This window comes from Equus asinus, chromosome 18 (assembly GCF_041296235.1).
Source record: "Equus asinus isolate D_3611 breed Donkey chromosome 18, EquAss-T2T_v2, whole genome shotgun sequence".
NCBI lineage: Eukaryota > Metazoa > Chordata > Mammalia > Perissodactyla > Equidae > Equus > Equus asinus.
This window is the reverse complement of record NC_091807.1, coordinates 35,105,044-35,132,336: the sequence shown is the minus strand read 5'-3', so window position 1 is coordinate 35,132,336 and position 27,293 is coordinate 35,105,044. Positions and strand designations below refer to the sequence as shown.

Below are 27,293 nucleotides of genomic sequence, written 5' to 3'. Positions count from 1 at the left end.
AAGTGAGAATTCACCTGCTCCTGGGACCGACTCTGAGAATCTCACGGAGTCTTCTGGTAGAGGATTCTTGTTACCCTTCAGTTCCAAAACACATTTTGAGGGATCAGGGTTTGAGATTATGTCTCTTAGATGGATGGAAGGACTCTAGGAGCAGAGTGGTGTTTTCCTGGGGTGACTCTGCTCTGCTGAGGAGGAACTCCTGGGGGAGCTGAAGGATCCCTGTGCCAGACGAGTCAGCTCTGAGAGATGCTCGGCCAGGCCCCCATCCTCTCCCAGCCTCGCCTCTCATTAGTGCCCCAAGAGCGTGGCTTACCTTCCACGGCCATCCAATTCAATTTTAAGACAGTGCTTCATTCCTTTTGCAGTTTTGAGCAACTATTATCCCCCAAAAGAACTTGGTTTAGTCTTAGGGGAAAAAATTCCATACTTTCCAAGATGAAGAAATTTGGCTGTAGTAAGAAATAATGCCTAAGTTTCCAAGTTTGTCATCTCCTTGGCCAGCTAAGCTCCCCCGGTCTTGGGAGGACACCATGGAGCCCTTTTGGGGGACAGACCTTGGGCACGCACACCTGGAGGCAAAGGCTTCCCATGAGAAGCCCATCTTGTTGGAAGTGGATGTGTTTGCACCGTGAGAAGGTCGGAAAGGGCGAGATACAGAGTAGTTGGGACTCCTGTGAGGGCTTTGGCACATCCCCGGTGGACTGTGTTCAAGAGTCAGCTTGAAAGGCAGCTTTTGTGTCTATAGTCCTGTAATCAAGTCATTTATTTATTTATTTATTTATTTATTGAGGAAGATTAGCCCTGAGCTAACTGCTGCCAATCCTCCTCTTTTTGCTGAGGAAGACTGGCTCTAAGCTAACATCTGTGCCCATCTTCCTCTACTTTTTTTATATATGGGATGCCTACCACAGCATGGCTGTTTTGCCAAGCGGTACCATGTCTGCACCTGGGATCCGAACCAGTGAACCCCGGGCCACTGAGAAACGGAATGTGTGAACTTAACCACTGCGCCGCCAGGCTGGCCCCTAAAGCCATTTATTTTTATTTTGCAGTTTACTACTGCTAAGAGTCATAGGCCAGATTTACAAAGAAGAAAACAAAGAAAAATGATAGTTGATAAAAAAACGTGATGGCACCTAAAAATATAAATTAGAAAAGGTATTTTCAGTGGCAGAACACAACTGGTGCCTAATATCTACAGAGAATCAAAGACAGGGTGGTGAACACTTGCTGGAGCCTGGAGCCCCTGGGGATGGTCCCGAGGATGGGAGAGGTCACTGTAGAATCCAGCTATGGCCAGAACTGTGACCATGTACAGAGGGAGCCTCAAGTGGGTAGTGGGAAGATGTGGGGAAGAAATACCCCCACCCTTCTCTCCTCCTGCCCCCCCGATCTCCAGATGGTGTCACATTGACCCAATTTGCCAGGGGTCAGAGGCAAGGGAGTCCTGCTGAGGCAGTCTGTAGGGGTCAGCCCTGGGGGACATGGGGCACGGCTGGGGAGGGTGGAGAGTGGCTCTGGGGACGAGGAGAGGTGACAGACAATAACCAGAACACACTGGTTTATAATCTGAAAAAAAGAATTTATTGGATGCAGTATTTATTCCTAGAGTATGACATGTTTATATTTAATTCATTTAAATTTAAACTAAATTTAAAAATGAATTCAAGTATCTTCAAAATACAGGGTGAAATCTGTTAATTATGTTAAACTAAAATTTCTTGTAGGCCTTGGAGTCAGGCCAGTCAGACTTGACTATTGGCTTTGTGTCTTGCATACATCAGTGGCCTCTCTGGGTCTCCATGTCCCTGACTGGACAATAGGAAGGCCATCCCTCGGAGCAGTGGTCAGCATTAAATGAGAAAATGCACGTGGAGCCCTTAGCTCCGGAGCTGCCACTGAAGCACTCAATGAATGGTAGCTGTGCTTTTTACTAAGAGCTTAACTGAAGCTTGAAAAGATGTGTAGCTGTGGGGCTGGCCCGGTGGTGTAGTGGTTAAGTTCGCATGCTCCACTTCAGCGCTCTGAGGTTTGTGGGTTCAGATCCCAGGCGTGGACCTAGCACGGCTCATCAAGCCACGCTGTAGAGGCATCCCACATAAGACAGAGGAAGCTTAGTATACTTGTTAGCTCAGCAACAATCTTCCTCAAGCAAAAAGTGGGAGGTTGGCGCAGATGTTAGCTCAGGGCCAATCTTCCTCACAAAAACAACGATAACAAAAAGATGTGTAGACGGCATTAGTTTTGGTGGGAACTTCAAAATTCCAGTTCTCTCTATGTAGTAGAAAATGTCTCATTTTTAAAAATCTCATTTCTTCCTTTAAAAGATCGCTCATCCATGCTGCCCGTGTAAAATGACGTGTGTGAACTGCATGTGATGTGGGGGTTTTGGGGGACTAAAAGAAAATGATATTCCCAGCAGAAGAGAAGTGGGTTCTCTAGTCGCTATGTCTACTGCACATACCTAAAGGATGCCTTCGGGCCATGTGTTTAATGCAAAGCTGTGATTCCTTTGTCATTGGTGTGATGTGTTCAGTCCTCATGGAAAACCAAACACAGAAACAAGGTTGTTTATTATTATCTGTGTTGTCTCTTTGTCTCTCAGCTGTCTCGGGTTCTGAACGGATGGTAAATGAGCTGGCCCACTAAAGGACATGATTCAGACTGTCCCGGACCCAGCAGCTCATATCAAGGTAGGTGCCATCTTGGCCAGGAAGCTGCCCTGGCTTCCTCCTTGGCTGGGTTTTCACAGATGCCTGTCCACGAATTGGTTAATGCAGGGATCAGCCGTCCACAGCTGAGGACCAAATCTGGCCCACCACTTGTTTTTATATAGCCCGTGAGCTAAGAAAATGATTTTCACATTTTTAAGTGGTTGGAAAAAAATCAAAAGAAAAATATTTCATAATGCGTGCAAATTATATGAAATTTAGATTTCATTGTCCATAAAGAAAGTTTTCCTGGGACACGGCCATGCTCACTCATTGACATCCCATCTATGGCTGCTCTCACGCTATCATGGCAGAGGTGAGTAGCTGCAACAAAGACCATATGGCCTGCAGAGCTGGAAATATTTACTATCTGGTCCTTTGCAGAAGAGGATTGCTGACCCCTGAGCGATCATATAAAAGCACATCCAGATTCTTCTAATTTCTGTTTTAGTTCTGTCTCCTTTACGCTTGCCTGGGGTTGCCTAGGAAGGCACTAGAGCGTGAATGCTCACATTTCCAATGCTGGACGCTGTTTTATCTGGGCATGCCAACACTTCAGCAGCTCGTCATGTGACACCTGCCCTAGCTGCTCACTGACAGCACTTCCCGGTGGCTCTGGAGGTGACAGAATAAGGAAGTGAGATGGGTGCCAAGGCAAGGTCCCAAGAGGAAGGCCACCCTTTTATTTCAATACGACATGTACATGCAGGTAGGGTATAGCCCCAGGGAGGAAATGAAGTGATGGTTTGAATATACTTGACCTAAATAAAAGTTACAGAAAAAAAATTAGGGCTTGAGCTACATTATCCAGATAGGCTGTCTACAACTGTACTGTTTAGTTCAGCTGTCTACACTAGCCCAAATCATTCACTACATTGCCAGTTCTTCATGTTCCCCATATACATTTATTTTCCTTGCGTGGCCTAGTAGGTTTTGCTGATTTATATTCTTTGCCTAAAACATTTTTGAAAATGGAAAGTGGCTTAACATTGACAGGAAAGTTTATGGTATTGAAAAATTTACCTTTTTATTCAACTAAAATATAAAATGTCCTCCAAAATCACACACACACACATATTTTAAAAGGAATATATTTGGGAATGTTGCATCCTATGTGCAACTCACATTTATACACATTCGATTTCTTTGAAAGTGGAATTAGAAGTAATAAGAGCTTAAATGCATTCTTTGAGCCTTGTGGGTCCTCCTGAGGTTTCATAAATAGGGGATGTCCCAGGGGTGTTGAGGGTTCTGAATTTCATCCAAGGATAGAGAGGGGCAGGTCCTCATGGGGGACCCTATAATTTGATTTCTGTGCAATACTTTATTGGGGGATGGCAGTTATGTCTCCAGAAATGCAAGTGGGAACTCTCTTGTGGATGTGATAAGATTTCTTCAGAAATATCTGGAACATGTTTGGTAAGTGTGTCCATGCTACACACAGATGGGGGCAGTGAAGACTTTTTCTTTTGGTCTCTGTTGACCATGAAACTGCAGGATGCAAATAAAAGCTCGTGGGGTTGGTGATACAAGAAATATCTCCTACAGTTCAAAGTATGACGGTCAACAACTGAGATCCATTCTGCTTGGCATCTTATTCTTAACCAGCCAGAAGGAAAAGATGAAGTCAACAAGAAATTATTGCAGATTTTTATACGTTAATTTATCGAGCACAAGCAGTCTTAGACAAATCTGAGAAATCTTCTCTCTGAAAATGTGTTCAGTGGAGACGTTCTATATTTGATTTCAGGAATGAACTTTATTTTCAGCTCATATTTATCTTATCATCATCATATGGGTTAACATAAATATAAGTGAAGGATAATTTTGAGAATGGTAACCCTGAGAGTTTTTAAAAAATAAATTTCAACTCAGATTGCTTCCGTGTGCTTTGAAGATGAGCTGGCAATTTAGAGTTGCAGTTACTTATAGTTGCAGTTCTGAGATGGAGAGAATTGTATTAAAGAGAGAATTATATTAGAGTTTATTTCGTTTGTAAATCTATCAAATTCCACCTATTGGAATTTGAATAATTATTCCTGAACTTCCTTTTTCTTTGGTATATGAAATTGATATCCTTGAGAACAAAGTTAGAAAAATAGATTGCCTTCCACTGTTTCCTTAAAATACCTGATTTCAGGGATTTGTTCAGTAAAATTTTATATGCTGAGAAGTTTCTGGTTCTGGGCCGAGGAATGCAGCTTTTGTTTCTGGGAGAAGTTCTTCTAAATGGCACATGAATGGTTCCCCTTGGTGTGTTAATGTAAATAGTGAAAGATTTTGTCTTTGGCTCCTTGCTACTGAATTTTTTTTCCTGTCTGAAAAGGACTTGAATTCTCACAGAAGTGGTTTAACCTTGAAGGTGTGAAGGGAGACAGCCATAGATACTTGATGTGTCCTTCACTTTCAGTCCCCAGGCTGATCTGGAGGAGAGAAATGTTCCTTTCATATTTAAGAAATTTATTCTGCATAATCTACTATAGTTCTTTTCTGCCAGAAGAGATTGCTTTTATCCTTTTATGTGTTTAAGGAGCTGGGAATAATAATAATAAAAAGAAGGATGATAAAGAACTATGAAATAGAAAACATTCTTGATTGAAATAATACAGCAATTGTAGCAATTCATTTACAAAAAAAAGAGCAGAACTTAAAAAAAATTTTGGCATGTTATCTGTTAGTGATAAAAATAAGTCATTAAGCACATTTTGATTTGCCTTTCTTTGCTGGCCCTTCCAAGTACTTTCTTATAATAGAAATCATAGAAATGTGTCAGACAAGTATGCTCGTAGCGTTAGGTGCGTGTGACCATGTATCTGCCCTGCTAAGGAGTAGAGTCTGTCGCAGCCAGAGATGGACCGGACTGCTATCCCGAGCAGGGAAAAACGGCTAAGGCTAGCAAACCCATTTGATTAGGATTCGACACAGATTTTGGTCATTAATTCTCATTCTGATAAAGGAATTTTCCGTTTACATCATTGCATTTCCTCACGAGTTCCATCTTATTAATGTTTTCATTTACTAACGTTGGATGAAGAGGATTACACATATCAGTCAAGTGTGCAACTTTAAAGAGACATGTGATTGGGACATTTTCTAATTCCCCCCTTTGCTCTTCACCAGCTGCTCACACAGAACATCGTGCATTTTGGAACTGACCACATGAGGACGGGATGGAGAGGGGAAGAGTCTGAACTTGTTCTACTCCGTGGTTCACTGGCTGTGGAACCTAGAGAGGCTGGTGACAAACTCTCTGAGTCCCACGTCCTTAGTGAGCTTCATGTCATAGATAAGAGTGAGGGTTCTGACATCATAGGACTTGATTCAAATCCCGCTCCATCATTTACTAACTGGGTGGTTTTTTTACAAGTTTCTTAATCTCTCTGTGGCTTGGTTTCCTCTTGTCTCAAAGGGAATCACCTACTTTGTGGGGTTGGTGTGAGGATTCAGTGAGTTATTACACGGAATGCCCCAAGCCCCTACTGAGTGCTGAACTGTTGTGAGCGATCCCTGTGGTCTGTAAAATGAGGGTAACACATCCACCTTAAAGATACAATATCATTGTGTCTCTAACATACGTCGAGCATTGTGGGTATGTCTTACAAAATATGGAGTTGAGTGAAAAAAGATCTAAAACAGAATGTGGTTTGTGGCACAGTACTATTCACATACATGAAAACATGTAAACTTCCCAAACAACATCATGTAATTTTCATGGTTAGGTACATATCTAAAACATATAGGGCTCATATCGGAGTAGGTGGGTACATATGTGGGACATGTTAGCTAGTTACTTTGAGAGGTGCTTAGGGGATAAGAGGAAAAATAATAATGTACGTGAAAGCAAGTTCATAGCATTGAGGTTTGGATGTGGCACAGAGGGTCCTTTCCCCCACACTGGTGGGGGTGTAAATTGGTAACATAGCAGTTGTCCTGTGGTATCAGTTTGGGGTTACCTGTAAAGATAACGGTGCTCCAGCAGTGCCAGCCCTGAGTATATACCCTGTTGCACATGGGCACCAGGAGATGCGCACAAGCCAAAAACTAGAACCACCCAAACACCCACCAGCAGAGTAAATCAATGTTGTGTTCTAGTCCTACAGTGAAATGCTATACAGCAGTGAAAAAGAAGCTACAAGTGTCTGCCTGTGTCTGTGCATCTATGTGGATGATTCTCAAGGTCGAGTGGAAAAAATGTCACAGAAGAAGAAATACCATATGATTCCACATATAAAAATCAAAAAGAGGCAAAATAAAAAACATGTTGTTCAGAGAAACATACATCTGTGTCAAAAATAAAAACAAGGGCAAACTAAGTACATAATTCAGGACAAGAATTGTGGAGGAGGAGAGAGCTTCAGGGAGGGGCTCTGGGGGCTTCTGAGGTCCTGGTATTGCTCATTGTGGGCTGAGGAGTCCATACAAGGAAGCTTGCTTCTTATTGTTTAAATTGCACAAATATATTACTTCTATTTTGTTAAGAGTGATGTTTAAGTAAAAAACTTAAAATACTAAAAGAAGAGAAGGGGAAGATTGAGTTGGGCAGCTCAAGGTGAAGTCCTATTTGGGAACCCGCTTTCTAATCGTAAACCACTCGACACTGTAGCAAAGTGTGAACGTTAGAGCCCGCTTGGTCCAGCACTGGTCTAGTGGCTACGGAAGGCAGGTGCTGGCTCTGGTCAACTGATGTCCTGGCAGTGGGCTGCAGCACTGAAGCTGAGCACGGGGGTCGCAAGGCAGCTCTGGGCATTTCTAAGTTGAGTAAGTCTACCCGTCTGTAGTTCTGTGAATGGTTCCACTGCACCCTTTTGTAACGAGGAACCTGTCTCTGTCTGATTCATTCATTCATTCAGCAAATATTTATTAAAGCCTTCCATGTACCCACAGTGGGGTTGGAGGGGGATAAGAGACCATAAAGACACAGCACCTGCCATCCTGGGCACAACTCACATGTTCCCAGACACCTGGGACCCAAAGCGGCACACAGTGAGGATTGCCCATGAGGCCCCTGGGAGCTGCTGCTGGGCGCTGGGCAGGCATCTGAGAGAAGCTGCTTGCCCTGCTCCTCTCGGCTCACCCATCCCGCCGCATCCTGCTCGCAGCTCCCGTGCTCAGCGAGCATCGCTCCTGCCTGTGGACAGCCTGGCCTCCAGGGTCTTCCTGGGGATCCCCTCTGGCTGTTTATTTTAGATGAAGCATGCAGGTGATTTTGAGTATGCCTCATGAGCCCCGTGGCTCACAGGTCCAGCTCACAGATGCTGCCATGCCTAGAAGTTCCTGGAGTTTGTCACTGCATCGATGCATTGACCCTCTGCCCCAAAGTTCCCAAAGGATGCCCAGGCTCGCTTCTGCGGTCCACTGCTGGCAACCTCTAGATCCTGCTCCTCCAGGTTCGCGTGAGCTCAGTCACAGACGATGGACTGGCGGGGTCCCTGGTCAGGTTTCTAATTGCTTCCACGTGTGGAGAGGCTGAACGCTGCTTACTTACGATTGTTTCTAATTATGGCTTTTTCCCTCCTGCTCCCTTTCTCTTTAGCTTTTATATTTTTTGCTCATTTTTATAAGTGTCTTGGGGCCAGATGGTCTAGGTTTGAAATTTGCCTCCACCTCTCATTAGCTGCCTCAGTTTCCTCACTTGTAAAATGAGGATGAAATAGTGTGCCTGCCTCATAGAATCATGCGGATTAAATTAGTTAACGTGAATGAGCTTAAGCATTTAGAGCAGTGTCTGGCACACCCTAGGCAGTTATTATCACATTTCATTTTACTATCAGTATATTATAATGTTACTAATGTAATATTAATTGTATATTATTAACATATACTGTTATATACTGTTATATTTTGTATATTATTATATATTATTAGTAACACATTGTTAATAATATAATATGAACATTAATATATTATATAACATTATGTATAGTAATATATTAATATTGTTAATAATAAAACAGTCATTATGTTATAGCAATTTTATAATATATAGTTATATTGTTGATATGTAATGTTATTTATTAGCATACTCTTACATAATAGCGGTGGAAGAGGAGAAGGAAGAAGTTGGAATATTCTGGAAAGAACTGGAAAGAACAGGACCAGTACTTGCCAAGAAGTGAACTGCTGGACTGACTTCTTTCCCGCAGCATCTGGGGCCACCGCTCTGGAAGTAACGCTAAATATTTCTGACTGTAAAAGATACTAAACTTAAACTCTGTGTTTCGTGGAAGGAAGGATCTAGGAAAGCTTTAAGAAGTAGCCGGCGTTAAGCACGAGGTCACTGGGAAGCCTGAGAACCCAGCAGACGAACGGGACACTTCAAATAACACGAAGCAGATGCTAACAGCGGCCCCGGCTGCATCCCGAGGAAGGGATTAGGTGACTGCTGGCTGGTGGTGATTGATCCCTTGCCACGGAGAAGGGAGGATCTCACTACCCAGCTCCCACCTGCCTGACAAAAGACCCATTGAGTTGTAAGCATTTTGCACATATTTGCGAATCTGATTTATAGTCACTGTGCTTCACAGGAAGGTGGAAAGTTTACCCTTTTGAGGATACACTCGAGAGAGAAGAGAGACGGGAGTTTTCCCCTCGAAGTCTGTGTACTGTGAAGATGACGTAAGCCTGTGATACGCTGCCTATTTTTTCCTCAATAAATCAGCTGTGATCAGATTCCAGTGGGGTTAGCACATCCCGATGAGCCTGGCGACCTTGTGGCCATTTATGGCTGCACTTTCATGTATCTGCAGGATGGTGGCACTTAATTAAGATTAGAAGAGCAAATTTGCTAAAATTTTACTATGAGTGCCTATTACTTTTATAATCAGAAAAATAATAGTGTTTAAAAATATCAAAAGATTTGATATGGCAAAACAGCGGAGACTTCTAAGGTCTGAGGGCCCTGCTGCAGGTCAGCTTTCTGTGAGCTTTCTGTGATGGGGCTCTCCTTTCTGTCTCTCCTTCCTGCTGGCGTCCTGTGCTCCTGCGGGCTGAGCTCGCTCCGCTACTGCTGGCCGTGTGCTCAGGGTGTGTGCAGCGGGGTTTAATGGCGTGCTCCCCAGGCGTGCTGCACAGTTCCCCCCAAACTGGCTGTGACTCGTTAAGATTGAGTGATGCTGACATTCAGGGAGGGCACCAGCTTTACCAGGTGTAGGCGGGGGTTGGAGGAGATTGAAGTCACTTCCCCGGGGAATGGTGAGAAGCTGTGCATGCTTGGCCTGGAGCCCCTCTGGGGCAGTGTTCTTGCAGAGCTGGTTCCCAGAGGTATCCCAAAGGAGAGCTAGTCAAAATACAGATTCCTGGGCTTGCCCCCAGAGCTGCTTCTCCAGGAAGTTTGGGCTGGACTCAGGGGACTGCATTTTCACAAGCTCCTCAGGTGTTTCTGTGGACCTTGCTTAGATTACAAATAGTTATTAATTATTAACCTAGCCTTAGATAATCAATAAGTAAATATTTATCAAAGCAACTGATTTATTTTTTTCTGTCTACACTGGAGGCTGCATTATTTTGCACAGCTGCTGGAGAGCTTAGTCAACACCTGTAAGGGTTTAAAGAGCATTATTTGGACTTGTTTTCAAAATGTCGGCACGTTTCTTGGGCTCCATGATTGGGTGTAATAGAGTCCAGACGAGGAGTGTCACTCGTTGCATCTTCTGGCCTGATGGGAAATTAACTTATCGGGAATTTGAATCAAGAATTTTTCAGGCCAGCCCCCAGCAAGTGAGTGTATCAGAGATGTCAGCGTGGCCGGCCCCGCTGTTGGATGTGCAACTCCCTTTGTGCAACTAGGGTTTAAGCATTGTCACCCTTGTTGCAAGACTCAGTGTTGGGACCACTGAGGTGGGGGAGGCATGAGTTTGGGGCTAGCTCAGGGTACAGTGAGTTCAGGACACTAAGTACACATTTTCTGTTGTGTGCACCCAACTTTCTGCCTGCTCTTGTTAATGAGTGGGAACAACTCTTACTACTGGCTTCTCCATGGTTTAATTTCCAATGTCTTCTTTTCCTTCTATACCTTCTTTACCTTCTGATCTCAAACTCCCATGGCTTCAGTTATCACCTTCGTATAGAGGACTCAGCTTTCTCTGGCTCTGATTTCTCCCCTGAGCTCCAGCCTCACATTGCTAGGTGCCTGCTAGACTCTGGATGTGGGTACAGGTACCTTCAACTCAGCAACCAGTCAGAGGGACTGTATGTCCATTTGTCTGGTACTTCGAGTCTTCAGAGCATCTTCACATACTCTAGGGCTCTGAATCCAGAGCTTAGGTCATTTGTTCAGGTCACAGAGTCCAGCCTCCCCCGAGGCCAGGTTCATGTGTCTACAACATCGTTTCATTTCTAGAACCTTTCCTTTTGGGACAAGGCAGCTATAGAGTATTGGTTGATCAGCCTGGCTGTGAAACCAGACTTCCTGCTTTACAATCCCAGGTAGAACATTTGCTGATTGAGCATGGGCAAGTTACTGAGCCTCTCTGAGCCTCCATTCTCTCATCAGTAATATGAGGATAATGGTATCACCTTCTAGGGTTGTAGGAAAATCAGATGAGGTAATTCACGTGAAGGTCTTAGAAAAGTGTCTGGTCAATAGCAATGGTTGGCTATTATCATCAGCTTCATCATTTTAAAATTTTCGTTAATCCACTTTGCTTCTTTTTCATAATGGGCACTTCTCCCAGTGACCCAGGCCTAAGACGTGAGGCATATCTTTAGCTCCGTTCTCCCTTTCTCCTTTCCCTTCATGTCTAATTCACAGCACCTTTCCTCTGCGGTCCTAATGCGCGGCTGCGTTCTCTGCCCTGTGTGCTGTATCACAGGGCTCTCTAAGTGTTCTGCCGCTGCTGTCTCCACCCGCCCTTCTTAAGTTCCTATCTCACGCAGCCAGGGTAATCCTCCTAAAAGGTCGCGTCCTTCAGCACTTCTCTCATCAGAAACCTGGATTAATTCAAGGCGTATGACCATCTTTAGGGCTTTTGCTGCCAACATCTGCCCACTCGACTGTGCCCTTCTCTGCTTCTCCAAGAAGTATTCGAGGTGCCATTTTACCGCTTTCTAGCGTGCTTTTTAACCTTGGCTGATTTGCTGGGTAGAAAGTAAAGTTTTACAGATGTTATTTCATTTGGAAACTTGTGCAAATGATCATCTCATACACTTCTCAGCAAGTTATGTTATCTTTTTTTGAAATTTTTTGGACCCATTTCAATGAAGTCATTCGAGACTGCTGGGGATTTGGCATGAACCAAACAGATAAGATCCTTGCCTGCGTGAAGCTTCCATCCTAGGCGTTGAGATAGGATGTGTGCTCAAATACATATATATTACCAGCATTACGACATCTCTCTCTCTCTCTCAATATATATATATATATATACTGGTTGGTATTCTCCAGAACAAAAGTTAAAGTAAGAAAGAGGTAATCAAGCGAGTGATGGAGGGGAGAGGTGCCATTTTACACCTCTCTACAGACCCAATTAGATACAAAAATTTAAAGACAGTATTTTAAATTAGATAGGAAAATATTAATTATTAAATAAGGATTGTAGATAACCAGATAGTATTTGGAAAAAATCAATTATAGAAGACAAATTTTCAATAGCTGAAATTATAAACATAAAAACACACTAATAGAAAACATGTAATGAAGAATTCCTCTTTAAGTATTATACAAGACATAGATTGATCAATTTGACTACATAAATCCCTGAATTGGGAAAAACTTCACCACAAGCAAACTGAAAACACAAGTGACAATCTTGCAAAAGATTTTGCAATTTTTGTCATGATCAAAGGTTTAATTTTTCTAACAAAACAATGAGAAAATACTTAAAATAAAATAGAAATTGAGTAAGAAATATATTCAGATAGTTTTCACCATTCCTCTGTTAAACTTAAAAAGCAAATTTGGGGGCCAGCCCTGTGGCGTAGTGGTTAAGTTCACATGTTCCGCTTCAGCAGCCCAGGGGTCACAGGTTCATATCCCAGGCATGGACCTACACACTGATCATCAAGCACATACAAAGTAGAGGCATCTCACATACAAAGTAGAGGAAGATTGGCACAGATGGTAGGTCAGGGCCAATCTTCTTCACATACACATAAAAAAAAAAAGCAAATTTCCCTGTTATTTTATATCAAAATAAGGTTATTCCGAAATAGCCAAAAGAATTGCAATTGGGATGTGCGTGCTGTGGCAAACCATAGGCAAATCCAACAAACAAAGGAGGGAAGCTGCTTTTATAGAGAAAAAAGAGGAGGAAGGGTTGTTCTAAATGAAAATCCATTGGAAAAAAGTAACAGCTCAGTGCTGCAACGGCTTCTCATTGGCCGAGGGAGGTTGTTGGGAGGAGCTGAAATTCAAGCAGAGACCTGAAGGAAGTGAGAGAGGAGCTGTATGATCATATGGGGCAGAGTGTCCCGGAGCAAGGGGACAGCACGTGCAGAGGCCATTGGTGGGAGCTTGTTCGGTGTGTTCAAGGAACAGCAGAGAGCAGGGGCTTGTGTGCAGTGAGGGCAGAGCTGTGGGACTTGGGGTTGGAGAGGTAATGGGGAGGCCATAGATCAGTGTTCTGATATGCAAGGCTAAGGATTTTTAAGTTTTATTCTGCATGTCGGGGGTCGGGGGACTGTTGCAGGGTTTTAAGAAGAATGGGTGACATGCTCTGATTTTTTTTTAACGGCTTCCTTGAGGTATAATTTACTTTGGTTGAGTCATTTACAATTTGTGAGTCATAAGCCTGTATTTGAGGCTGGGTGACTATATGAGATCACCTGGGGACCGAGGTACAGGAGAGTCCCTCTAACATGAAGAGGTTGGGAGGATGAGGAGGGACCCACAGAGGGCTGAGAGGCGGAGCCAGTGGGTATGAGAGACAGCCAGGTCAGTAGAGGTGAGGACCATCTGCTCTGACCACATGAAAGTCATCGGTGGCCTTGGAAGAGCAATTTGTGTGGAGTAGACAAAAGCCACGTTGGAGTGGGTTCAAACAAGACAGAGAGGAGAGGCACAGCCAGCTCATGTGGGCAACTCTTCACAGTTAAGATTTAGAAGGTTTAGTACTTTTTTCAGCATCTTGTATAATTTTATTTTAATGATATCAACCCTGAGCTACGTCGTATTTATCATATAGATTGTTTTTGGGTTTTTTTTTTTTTAATCTTCCTCTCTTTTTTTTCTCCCCAAAGCCCCAGCACATAGTTGTATATCCTACTTGTGAGTCCTTCCAGTTCTGCTATGTGGGATGCTGCCACAGCATGGCTTGATGAGTGGTGTGTAGGTTCAGGCCCAGGATCCAAACTGGTGAGCCCCGGGCCGCTGAAGCAGAGCGTGCGAACTTAACCACTACGCCACCAGGCTGGCCCCATGTAGACTGTTTTTGATATTTATTCTGCCTTTTGATTTTTATGATTACCCCTATGAAATAATTATTTTTATTTGCTTGCATCTATTGATACTTTGCTATCTTTTCCTTAGCTTCTAAACCTAGAAACTTCTTATCTTTTTTTCCTTGTTTTTACTTCTATGTATTTCCCAGTTTTCTATCTAATTTGTTTAAGAGAAATAAAAGAAAATATATTTCATTTGAAAAACCACCAACAAAGTCATTCAGTGTTCTTGGAGGACATGTGGAATTGCTGACAGCATCGAATCCAGGTTCTTTCATCTGGAGTTCTGCGTTCCGTGCAAAATGAACCCAGCATAACTTTGCAGCAGTTTTGTTCTGCCAGGCCCCCCTATAGGGTAGATAATCAAGATAGTTGACGACTAGCATGGGCACATCCGCCAAAATGGGTCACAGAACAACTGGAAGAGGTCATGGTTGGAAACAGCTGGTATCCTTGTCAAAGCGTTTGCATGTGCTCTCCTGGTGCTCATTCGTCAGTGAGCTGAGTTTCTTGCTCCACGCTCTCTGGCCTCTTGCTTTTGTCTTTGTGTCCTCCAAACCTTGACATGTGGCTCCTTGCCACTTGGAAAGAGGAGGGCTTATTTACCGTATAATGATTATCTGCACGCCTGTTTTCTCTGCTTGTTGGATTATATGTTACTTAAAGTGATTTGTGTCTCTCCCTGTACCTTGTGCCTAGTAGATACTTAACATATATGTGTTGATTGCATTAAAGAAGCAGTGGTCACAATGAAGTGAGAGCCGCCCAAGAACTTTGTTCTATTCTGGGACATATGGCCCCACTCGGTTTGCACCGACTCTTTATGCTTCTCTCTCCTCATTTGTAGGTGTGATGGCGACCACATGGCCGGTTTGCAGCAGAGAGAATGTGTTCTTGAGGGCAGTGTTTTAACTTTTATGTATAAAACTTAAGTTTATTTTTTAGACAAGTTTCACAGCAAAATTGAGCGGAAAGTACAGAGCTGCCGTTGCCCTCCGTGCCCACACATCCACAGCCTTTCCCATGGTCAACATTCTTCAGCAGAGTGGCCCGTTTGTTACTATTGATGAGGCTGTGTTGACTCCTCATCATCACCCAAAGTCCGCAGTTTACATTAGGGTGCACTCATTGTGCCGTGCATTCTATGGGTTTGGACTAATGTGTAAGGACAGGGGTCTCTCCCTGTAGTATGATACAGCATAGTGTCACTGTCCTAAAAGTCCTCTGTGCTCTGATTATGTATCCCCCTCACCCCCAGCCCCTACCCCAGAAACCTCTGGCCACCACTGATCTTTTCACTGTTTCCATAGTTTTGTGGTTTCAGAATGTCAAATAGCTGGAATCCTACAGTGTGCCGCCTTTGCAACTGGCTTCTTTCATTCAGTAGTGTGCATTTATGTTTCCTCCGTGTCTTTTCACAGCTTGATAGCTCCTCTTAACTTTTTTGAATCATGGAACTCTTTACAAATTTGGAGAATGCTGTATCTTTTCTCCCCAGAGTAAGCACGCACGCACGCGCGCACACACACACACACACACACACACTCTTATATGTTCGCAGATCTATTGCAGCCGACTCAGCACCCCGGCACCCCTGCCCCTGGAGGCCCAGGATTAGGGTAGGACCCCTGTGCTGGTGATGGAGAGCCCACTGGATGCAGCTGATAAAACTGAAAATCCATTCTCATTTGCACCTAACTCTTCTGCCGGAAAATGTGTTGCTTTTGAAGTCAGCGGGATGACAGCACTCCTTTGAACAAAGATTTTTTCAAGGCACATTCTTGATCTATATTCACTTCAGATGACGGATCCTCAGTCCTCAGTTTTGCATTCTAGAGCAAGGCTCCTCCAACTTCAATGTGCCTGAGAGTCACCTGTGGACTAGGGTGGACCTTGAGCTTCTGCGCTTCAGACAAGGCCCCTGGTGCTGCTGGCCTGAGGACCAGCCTTTTTACAGCAAGGCTCTGAAGCCCTGGTTTCCAAACCACAGGTCACGACCCACTTGTGGAAGTGAGTCAAGGCTGGTATTAGCCAAAGGAAATGGAGTGGAACAGAACGGAAGCTAGCAGGGTGCATCGCGTATAGAAAGGAAAAGTATTATTTTGGAAAACTTTCATTTTCATTATCTATGTGTGTGTGTGTCTATGGGGCTGTGATATATAATATATGGTTTCTTTCTTTGGATATATTTGGAAAACACTCCCTGATTTCTGTGGGGTAAGAAATGAGGGGGTAAGCACCCTAGTGGTCTTATCCTAAAAAATAGTGGATTTACCGGCGTAAAAGTGCACATGTGCCTCCGTGCATTTTGTGCTCTGACTCTGGTCTCCAGATGCTGGGATTTGTCCCAAAGCAGGAACCGTAAATAGCAGAGAAAATTTTTTTTTTTTTTTTAATTTTAAAGATCAAATTCCAGGGTTAAATTAAAATCCTGGTTGTGTTTTGCTTAATTAAGAGTACATGTTACTTCTGAGAAAGGACTTTAAGTAAAGTAAACAAATTTAACCAAAGCATGGCTATTAATTTTTTAGTGATTCTTTGTGGATTTTCTGGAAAGTACTGTTCATTTGCATTACGCATTCACCGCTAATACACTGCTATTATCAATATCCAAAAATAAACACTAATGCCAATTTATATGGAACTCTAAATTAGTCCCATAAAATTTTACGATAGCGGTATAATTGAGCCAACTGAGTTTGAGGCTGACAAAAATATGTAACTCTAACCACGTGATTCTTATATTCTTTGTTTTAAAATCCAAGTTTAAAATGTCTTTATATTTAAGTTTAATTATCACTAATCAAAAGTTATGCCCCAAGTAGTAGTCAAAAACAACTCAAATTTTTCATGACTCCTGTTGTTTGAAAAAGTCTCCAATTCAAATACTTACTTTCCATTATTGTTTGAAAAAAAAAAGGTTCTGTAGATTTCCTATTTCATTACAAGTTACAAAAGGGATCTAGAACTAGTCGGTGACACTAGAGGTGACGGGTGGATTTCCTATTTGGCAGTTAGGAGAGGTTGTCCTGGGAAAATAATACATAAAATGGACAATATTAGCAGTGCACAAAGATGTTAGGAAAGAAAACAGACCCAAAGAGGATATTTTTATCTTATGAATAATTTAAACAATATGCAGCTGTTCTCACTCCTTAGTCTTTAGGAATGGAAAATTTACATACATCCAATAAAAGGACTTAAAAAGATCCATTACTTGATATCTCAAAACTGAAATTAAAAAAACAAACAAACTGTGTGTGATAGAAGAAGGCATATCTGGTGAAGAAATGTGGCTATGAAAAAATGACACAAGATTTTTTGTTTGTTTCCAGTTTTATTGAGATCTAAATGACGTTTAACATTGTGTAAGTTTAAGGTGTACAACATGATGATTTGATACATGTAGATGTTGTGGAGTGATTCCCACAATAGGGTTAGTTAATGTCTCCATTACCTCACATAATTATCTTTGTGTGTGTGTGTGTGTGTGGCGAGAACCTTTAAGATCTACTCTCTTAGCAAATTTCAAGTATACAGTTCCGTTTTGTTAACTGTAGTCACCATGCCGTACATTAGATCCCAGAACTTAGTCATCTTATAACTGGAAGTTTGTACTTTTTGACCAACGTCTCCCCATTTCCCAACCCCCAGCCCCCAGCAACCATTCTACTCTCTGTTGCTATAAGTTCAGCTCTTTTAGATTCCACATATAAGGGAGATCATACAGTATTTGTTTTTCTCTGTCTCATTTATTTCACTTAGCATCATGCCCTCACAATTTTTTTTCACACATTTCACAGTATAAAAAGTATGAGCCTCTGAAAACCTCTTGATTTATGTTAATACATCAATTGAAGGATTTATTAAGTATCTGCTATTATTTTTGCAATGAATAAAAGTAGATTTACCCCCAAACTGTAAAAGTAACATTTTACATACAATCCTAATTATTCTGTGTCGTAATGACAATAACAATGTTTCCATCATCAGTTCACTCACTGAGGATTAAAATTTGTAACGCTTGCTCGTTTCCTTTGAAATGGCCAAATAACATCATAGGTAATTGGAATTATATGAAATTTTATTTTCCAGAAAGTCGATCTGCGTACTGGGGCATGGAAAGTCACTTTTTACCAGTATTGGTTTTAGGAGCATTTTGTTGGTTGGGTTCCCTGGGAAGCAGATGTTGAGGCAGAATTAGGAATGCAGGAAGTTTATTAGAGAGGGAGGGGGTGGGCCTATGAATGATGAAATAAAGATGGAGCTGGATTGGACGGGGAGAGCCTTGGGCAGAATACAGATTGGACAGTTTGACTAAGCCACCGGGGAGCTCCGGGGCAGAGATAGCCTTTGGAGGGGTCCAGTGTTGGGCAGAAATGCTCTCACAGCCCCACTGTGTTGTTCTTGGCTTGGAGTGTCTGGGGTGAGGCAGAGCCTGAGCTGTGAACAGCGGGAGGCTGGTCAGGTGGATGCTGGGTTCTTTCTGGAAGGGGAATCTGAGTGGCACACCTCTGGGGCTGCCACGAGCATCTGCAGAAGCAAGAACAGGATATAACTAGCTTCTTTGAAAAGTCCAGAGGGGTCATCGTTTTGCTTGACATTATTACTCATCCTTTTTTAGGGGGAGTGCAAATTTGCTCTTTGCAGGATTAACTTCTGCTGAGGGGTAAATGCCCTTTGTTCATAAAATCCTTGTGATTTTCACAACATAGAGTGGCCTCTTGTCCTTAGTACCAGGATTGGGGCACTTTGCCATCACACAGTTCCATCATTATCAAGTGCCACCATATTGGAAAATTGGAATGCTTACCAAAAAATAGATAAAATAGATGATTATTTAAGAAATCCTTTTAGACTACTAATTCTCTTGTTTGGATGTTTCTTTGCTTTAGACCTCTGGGTAAACAATTTTTTACTCTATTTATTATATTGTCTGCCTCTTCTCTTTTCAAGGTTGACATTGAATTTCTCTTAGGGCTTTTGGTGAAGTCTGTTGTTGGTGAGTCGGATCTCATGCCTAGACACCCAAATCATCTCATCTTGGTCATTTCATCAACCTTTGCCTCCAAGCATTTGTGTCCAGTATTTGGACTTTATTCTAATGCTGGCTTGGGCCTGGGTTGTGGCCCTGTGATCTTTAGGGCTTGAAATGAAATGGGATCCAGTCAGAGGGAATCTGTTTCCTACCAAGTACAGAGCTAGAAAGTAGAAAGGTCCCCTTATGTGTGGGTCACCAGGAGGCAGCTCTCCCACCATGCTCCTCTCTCCAGCGTCCTTCTACTAGATTTTGGCATCTTTGGATCAGAAAAACAAAACTGAAGGAGGATACTCACATGGGATTCTTGTTCTAGTCCTGATGTTTCCACACTAGGCTGCCTCTTGGCTTCCTGAGCAGGGTCTGTGGCTTCCACGCTGAGTGAAGTTTTGTCTCCACTGTAGGGCACCCGTCAACATCCTTCACCCTGTGGACCCAAAGGAGTCTCACCTTTCACTGTGTGGATGGTTAATCTGTTTATAAGTACTGCCATCATGACTTCATTTCTTTTAAATGTGCCTTCATGATTTTGGTTATTCGTTGCCATCATTTATTTTTCCCCTCATTTTGCAGTATGATTTTTGTCACCTCTGTGTGTGGTTAAGTGTATCTGGGAGGTTTCTTCTTTTCTTATGTTTGGCTCCCTTAGAGCCTCTTTTGATATGTGTTGGAAAATAAAGTGATTCGCTAGAAGACCCATTCCAGACTCATGAGAATGCTGTGGCTCCATTAAACACCATCCTATCTTGTATTTCCACGCTTTCACTGTATGCTCTTTAGGGGTTTGGAGAGTGAGGGCAAATTATGCCTTGTGTGAGCCATACTCACAGTACTCTTTGCCTTTGCACTAGGAGCTTTTGAATGCCTTTGGAAAAATAGAATGCCTAATAGGACCTGGGTAGAAGGAATTATGATTTACTCCTTCTTGAAAAATGCAATTTAAAACTGTTACCAGTATGATTGTTACAAATAGTCATGCTCATTTGTTAGAGTGCCAGCATACATGCCTGTAAGCATTTTATTGAATGGGCTGGACTCAGTAAAGTGCACATAAAACCTAATTTATTTTCTTACCATTGCTCCTTCCCACCTCCTTAGAGGAAATATTCTCTCCCACTCTCAAATGATTTCTTAGGGCCATCCATAGTTGTTATGGTCACTGTTAAGAGTTCATGCACAACTTTATTTTCAAGTATTGAAAAGTCCAGTTAATTCTTAAAACAAACTTCAGTCTTCTAATCAGTTTAACGTTTCTTGCCTCCCTCGGGTCTGGCTGAGACACCTCAGTGTGCAGGAAGGGTGTGATCAATCCCCTCTTTCTTCTCCTTACTCGGCCATTTCTCCTCTTGTCGCAACCTTACCTCCTCCTGTACCCTTGAAATCAGTGATGGGCAGAGTTCACCAGACCAGTTTTGGGGCAACTGTAAGCATAGCTTCTCCAGCTGTGGTGGTCTAGTGGTTCAGATTCGGTGCTCTCACTGCCATGGCCCCAGTTCATTTCCCAGCATACTCTGGCGGCTGCGTGTTGCTGTGAAGCTGAAAGTTATGCTACCAGGATTTCAAATGCCATCAGGGTCACCTGTGGTGGACAGGTTTCAGCGGAGCTTTCAGACTAAGACAGACCAGGAAAAAGGACCTGGCCACCTGCATCTGAAAACATTGGCCATGCAAACCTGTGAATAGCAGTGGGACGTTGTCTGATAGAGCGCCAGAAGATGAGACGATGGTGCAAAAAGATGGGACAGGATTCCACTCTGCTAGACACAGGGGCGCTAGGCGTTGGAATCCATTCCACAGCACTAACAAGCATGTTCTATTAATAGTCAGCTATCTCTTTCTAGAATATCCTGTAACAGTTAAAAGAAAAAAATGGTACAATGAAATATAAAATGTCAGTTGCTAACACCATGTGTCAAATAATAAAATAGTTCCCAATCATCTATAATTTTAAGAAATTTTGTTCACTTATTGACACGCAAGAAGAAACTTTGTCCATCTCCCCGATTCAGTTAATTCTGTATCTTTAGGAGTAAAGAAGAAAGATAAATAGCAGGTGGTGCTGGGGCCGACATCTTTATGGAACTGTCGCCCCAAAAGACATACTTAGAGCATTCTGGGAGTCTTCTGAAGAATCCAGGGAGATTGTCCACAACATGTATTGTTTTTGTCGTGTGGTTAAGATTTACTCTGCACCTTTAAGAGCTTTACATCTAAATTGTCACTGTGTTGTTCTGTTTGGTTAAAGTCCCAAGACTTCTAAGTTGTTAAACATTTAACTATCATTTTTTTAAAACGTATTAGCTTTTTTTCAAGCTAATATATCTTTGGTCATTGATTCTCATAGAGCCCTAAAACTCCCAGTGTGGCCCTGGAAGCCTGGGAGATGTCTCCTAGTAGCATGTGACACAAAGGCTTGCCAATCCACTTATAACTCATAACCTGGAGGAGCACCGTCTGAGCAAAACCCAGTGGAGATGATATAACTTTACAGATCTTTATGTACCAGATCTTTTCATTTTATTCTAAGACAGCATATTGCACTATTGAAATTCAATATGGAAATATTTCCTTTGGCTTTACATACAGTTTTCAGAAATGCATATGTTACCCACTAAAAATAGAGAAAGTCTCAAATTTCTCATTTTTCCATAGTTCTTGGGGAGATTTCACACTCTGCATGGCACTCCAAGGAATGTGATCCATGCTATCACTGGTCCCAGGTCATGGAAACATTTAGAACTTTCTCTTCACAAACACCTGTAGCTTTGAGTAGCTGAGTGCATGTGCTTTGTGCGTGTTTAAGCGAAGAGTCCCAATGTGGGCTGGGGCTGGGTGGCAGGTACAGGAAGCCCCAGTAACTCTGAGTGGTGGCTTCTCTAGTGGAAGACCTGAGTTCTCTAGTTGTAGCTTCAGGTTACTGTACTCTGCTCTGGCTCTGCTGCGGGGGCTGGGCAGGAGTGAGGGGCTAACCCAGAATTAATCAGGGTAGACTAACAGCTCTAAGAAGCCCCCAGATTTCAGCGGTCCAAGAAATAGAAGTTTATTGCTCACTCAGTCTAGTGTAGGAGTTCCTGGTGTGGTGGCTCTTCCCGGGGGCTCTCTTGTGGGCAGTGACTCAGGGACCCAACTTCCTTCCCCCCAGCCTCTGCCCTTCTCTGTGTCCCCAGGAACCTTTCCATTCAGCCGGTGGATGGGAAAGACAGTGGAGGACAGTGCATGGGGATGTTTCATAGGCCCTGTTACTGCTGGTGAGTTTTTTCTCTGTACTTTCTTTTTTTCATGAAAAAAATATATGCACACAGACATGCTTCCATTTCAAAAGACTCATCTCCCATGACACTGTCCTGTTATGCAACCAAAGAAGTGGTAAATGCAAACCAAATAATCCCCAGCAGTCACTGCACTGTGTGATACTCTGTGTGCGCATGTGTTTTACATTCTTAACAGCAAATTGCAGAAAAGCATGTTGAGCATCTAGGCTAGGGAAGCCTGGGTCATAATAGATGGATAGACATTTTTAGTTATAGATTTTTGTAATGTAGCTAACCTAGCAGCTTGGATATGTCCCTGTCTTGGGTGCACAGCTGGTTGGTGTCAGGGTATGCAACAGATCAGATCTTAATTCAGAACTTCTCGATACTCTAAGAAGCCTTTAGAGGATGCTTTTAACACACTGGTTTACAACCTTGGATACACAGGGAGCATTAACAATACCTATGCCTGGGCCCCACCCCCATAGATGCTAATATAATTGGTCAGGGGTGGACTCAGGCATGGCTGTTTTTAAAAATGCCTCCAGGTGATTCTAATGTGCTTCTGAAGGTTTACACACCGCTGTTCTAAATAATAACAATTAAAAAAAAACTTTTCCGTGGCCAGCCCCATGGCGTGGTGGTGAAGTCAGGTGGTCTGCTTTGGTGACCTGGGCTTCGTGGGTTCAGATCCCAAGTGCTCATCAAGCCATGCTGTGGTGGTGTCCCACATAGAAAAACAGAAGAAGATGGGCACAGATGTTAGCTCAGGGACAGTCTTCCTCAAGCAAAAAGAGGAAGATTGACAATAGCTGTTAGCTCAGGACCGAAAAAAAAAAAAACTTTTCCAAAGTCATGCTATGTGGAATTTCCAAAAATTATTGTTTAATTTCCCTTTAAAAAATCATATGAGAATGGTTTCTGTTCAAGGGAAGCAAACTTTAAGAATCTAACGTTTAAGAAATGTTAGAATCTAAGATTCTGACCAGTCTTAGAATGGTTACCTACATTGGTTTAAGATACTTTACTTTTAGATCATAATTTAGAAAACTAAACTAATAATGAAAAACTATCAGTTTATATATGGTGTCACAATTAGCTGTCATAGGTCTCTTGATGACTTGAGGTACAAATTTCCTTGGGGTGGGATATGGTCCTCACCTTCCAAGGATCAGAGATTGCCCAGGGAGACCCACGGGGATATTCTGCAAGTTTTTGCTTTCATGAACTGCCTACTGGTGCAACTTGCATCTCCATTTAGTGAATGTCCGATAGTGAAAAGCTATTTCACTTTTCTAGACTTTAAGAGGTGGGAGAAAGACCCAAGAGAGTGACATGGTGGAAAAACTTGTTGGAGAAAAATATCATCATATGTCACCAAAGTAGTTTTGATGTAGAACAATTATGATTACATAGTTTTAGATATCTTAAATATTTTCCTGCTTAGCATCTATGTGTTTAATTGGACAAGAAGTAAAGGATTATGTAGTGTTTTGTGCATTTCGTGGTTTTTGTTACATGTGTGTACACCTTATCTGTTAAAAATTGCCTCAAATTAACAATGGTGCAGTCTTACACATTCTTGCTGTAGTAAGAAATGTTCTGGTGTTGGAATATTTTTGGCTGTTAGATTCATGGAAATATTTTAATGGCCGAGAGTGTAGCTGAATGGGCTAAGGGCATCGTTTTGTCTTTCTTTTGTAATTAAATGTGGCTGTAACTGCATTTGTTTTGCTTATAGAAGGCAATTCAATGTCCACAAAGTAAATAACATGAAACAAAACAAAACAAAAAGCATCCGTGAGCTACTAAGATCTGAAGTGGAATTCAGGCACTAATGGCAGACGTTGCCTGTGGTCCAGTTGCCCTCTTTAGTGGTGAAAATCCCACTATTCACCATTGCTTTTCTTTTGCTTACTGTTAGGAGAGTGTCTTCCAGGTGCCCCCGAGAGTGGCTCCATTCCCCCTGGGAGGCAGCATTTCCTCTTCTCTTGTGGGAATAAATTTGATACCCTCTTCGACTTAGTGACTTGATAGTGGGATTTGTAAATATAATATACAGTCAAACATGTGTTCAGTGTCAGCCATACAGCTCTTGCTATGCAATGCAGAACACACCCCCTTCCATCACTAACCCAATTCCAAATATCGTGGCAAAAATAAACCAATAGCCACATCCATGGGAAGCTGGATATTAATGACAAATCAGACCATGTGAGGTCAAGAAGATGGCGGAAGATCCATGTCTTGTCATTTCACCCTGTGAACTGACTCAGAAGTTATCCAGGGCAGACTAACCAGTGGCGATGGGAAATTCCCTTTGAGTCATCCCTCAGCCTGTTCCTTCTGCCAGTACCCTAGCTCATACTCCAGCTCAAAGGCAATTACAAGAAGCAATTCTATAGACAGTCAGACTGCCTAAAAACAGGCAAAATTGCCTTCAAGTCCTAAAAGGGAAATATTATTCCTAATGGTTGTCAGCTGGATTGAGGTCCACTTCATACAACTACTCACAAACAAGAAATAAGTCATCACTGATATGTACTGCTGGGCACTAGAAATATTGGATTAATTGGGTGCCATTCTTGATCTCAGGAAATGTTCAGCTGAGGGAGGGAGCTCAACAAAGAGATAGGTAACCAAGGTCAGTGGGAAGCTTTGCTTTGGCATTCTGTACTGTCTACCGCAAGTTTCCCCAGAAGATGTGAAATTGCTTTTGGAAGCTGAGCCCAGGAGCAGACACCTCTCACGAGCATTTTCCGAGCATCTTTATGGTGGCTTCGGGCTGGGAGCTGGACCAGGTTGTCTCTTGGTGCGGCCTCCAGCTCCCCCTCATTGCGTTTCTTTTGATGTGGACACAGTGATTAGGAGTAAAAGTGATTTGGCCCCAGAGTAGAGCCGCTGAGAACTGTATATCAAGAAAAGGAAAAATGCATTCTCTCAGGGGTATGGGCACTTGTGCCAAGGCCTGAAAAATGAGCTCCTATTACAATACTGTGGTCACGGAAGACATATATTGCATAGTAAGTACTGTCCCTGGTGGTGTCACATGAGCACACACCTGGGTAAGGAAGGGCGTGCTAGAGTGGGACTGAAGGAAACGTAGTACGGCTCTTCTTGCACAGTGTGTGTGGCTTCGTGGTGGACGGAGAAGGAACAGAGACAGGGTGCCTGCAATTGGAGCTCTTCTTGTGAGTAGCAGAAAGTCAGACGTAGCAGAAAACGTTCTAACATGAGTCAATGTGGTAACAGAAAAAAGTCAAAACTTCTATGGGATTTTAAGGTGGGGAGTTGCCACTCACATCTAGGGTAAAAGAAGGGCTTTACAGATGAAGAGACAAGATGTGGGCACACAAGATGGGGTAGGGCGATGGCTGTAGAAGCTACAGGCAGAGGAGACAACTTTAAAACTGACTGGTTCTAGGGGTCAGGGTAACGGAGGCATTAAAGATGACTGAAGGCTGGACCTGGAGGCCTGTAGATGGGGATGCCATTTCTAAGAACAAGAAGGTTCATGAGGAAGAGAAGGATGGAGTTGGATGAGAAGAGAAGTGAGGAGAAGTTTGGAGAATTTGGTTTTGGACCTTTGGCTTTGCAGAGTTGAGTACAGGTGTTCCGCAAGAAGTGAACTGGAGCTGATGAGGCAGTATAGAGCTGGAGGGTTTTGAAGATTATTGAGCCAGGGAGAGTGTCACCCCTGGGAGTGGGTGTGGCCACATCAGGAACACTCTTTCAGTGGAGTTCAACAGCAACCACCTTGCAAGTAATTAAAGAGAAAGCAGGCAAATGGCAAGTGTGTTGACTGTGTTTTTGAGAAATATGGTGGCAAAGGACAGGAGTATACAGTGCTTCCCTCTTATCTGAGGTTTTGCTTTCTATGGTTTCAGTTACCTGTTGGGCACCTGCGGTCTGAAAATACTAAATGGGAAATGCCAGGAATAAACAATTCATAAGTTTTAAATTTCTCGCTGTTCTGAAAAGCATGCTGAAGTCTCGAGTCACCAGGGACGTGACTCCTCCCTCTGTCCTGTGGATCCTTGCTGTACGCGTTACCTGCCCGTTAGTCACTTAGTAGCCGTCTTGGTTATCAGATAGACTGTCATGGTATCACAGTGCCTGTGTTCTTATTTTCCTAATAACGGCCCCAAAGCACAAGAGTAGCAATGCTGGCAATTCGGATATGCCAAAGAGAAGCCCTAAAGTGCTTCTTTTAAGTGGAAAGGTGAAAGTTCTGGACTTAGTAAGGAAAGAAAAAAATCATATGCTGAAGTTGCTAAGATCTGCAGTAACTTTCATTACAGTATATTGTTATAGTTGTTCTAATTTATCATTAGTCATTGTTGTTAATCTCCTCCTGTGCCTAATGTATAAATTAAACTTTATCATGGGTGTGTTCGTATAGGAAAAAACATAGTCTATCTAAGGTTCAGTACTATCCACGGTTTCAGGCATCCGCTGGGGATCTTGGAACGCATTCCCCGTGGATAAGTGGGGACAACTGTGTTATATTTGTCTTTCTGTCTGAGAATTGTAGTGCCTTACTGGCTCAATTAGCTTTTGTTGAAATAGAGGAAAGTGAGATATTGAATGTCGGCTTAAGAGGAGTCAAGAGATGTTTTGGATTATTTGCTTTAGGATAGAAGAAATTTCTCTTGCAGGGAAAATATCCACTGCAGAGAGAAAGATGGGAGATGCAAAAGGGAAAAGAGCATGAATGTGAATGGGACAGCGTGCTGGAAAACCTTGGCAGGGTCTGTCTCCAGGGCACCGATGGAGGGGTTAGGTTTGGAAAGGCACAAGGGAGATTGTGCCTCTGAGTCAAGAGAAAAGGGGGAGGATACGGGTGAAGCTACTGAGAAACCTTGAGAGTGAGAGGCTCACACTGAAACAACTTAAAGTTTGTGGCTTTATTCTTGT

At 42.8% G+C, this 27,293-nt stretch overlaps 1 protein-coding gene across 4 annotated transcripts in view; it reads left to right on the top strand.

Annotated features, from left to right (window-relative positions):
* Positions 1-27,293, top strand: part of ERG (ETS transcription factor ERG) — a 256,908-nt gene that overhangs the window by 73,817 nt on the left and 155,798 nt on the right. For all 4 annotated transcript variants that reach the window (XM_014862020.3, XM_070488877.1, XM_070488878.1 and 1 more), the window contains exon 3: positions 2,606-2,693. In XM_014862020.3, the coding sequence (XP_014717506.1) occupies positions 2,655-2,693 (39 nt within the window). In that variant the 5' untranslated portion in view covers positions 2,606-2,654. The remainder of the gene's footprint in view (positions 1-2,605; positions 2,694-27,293) is intronic.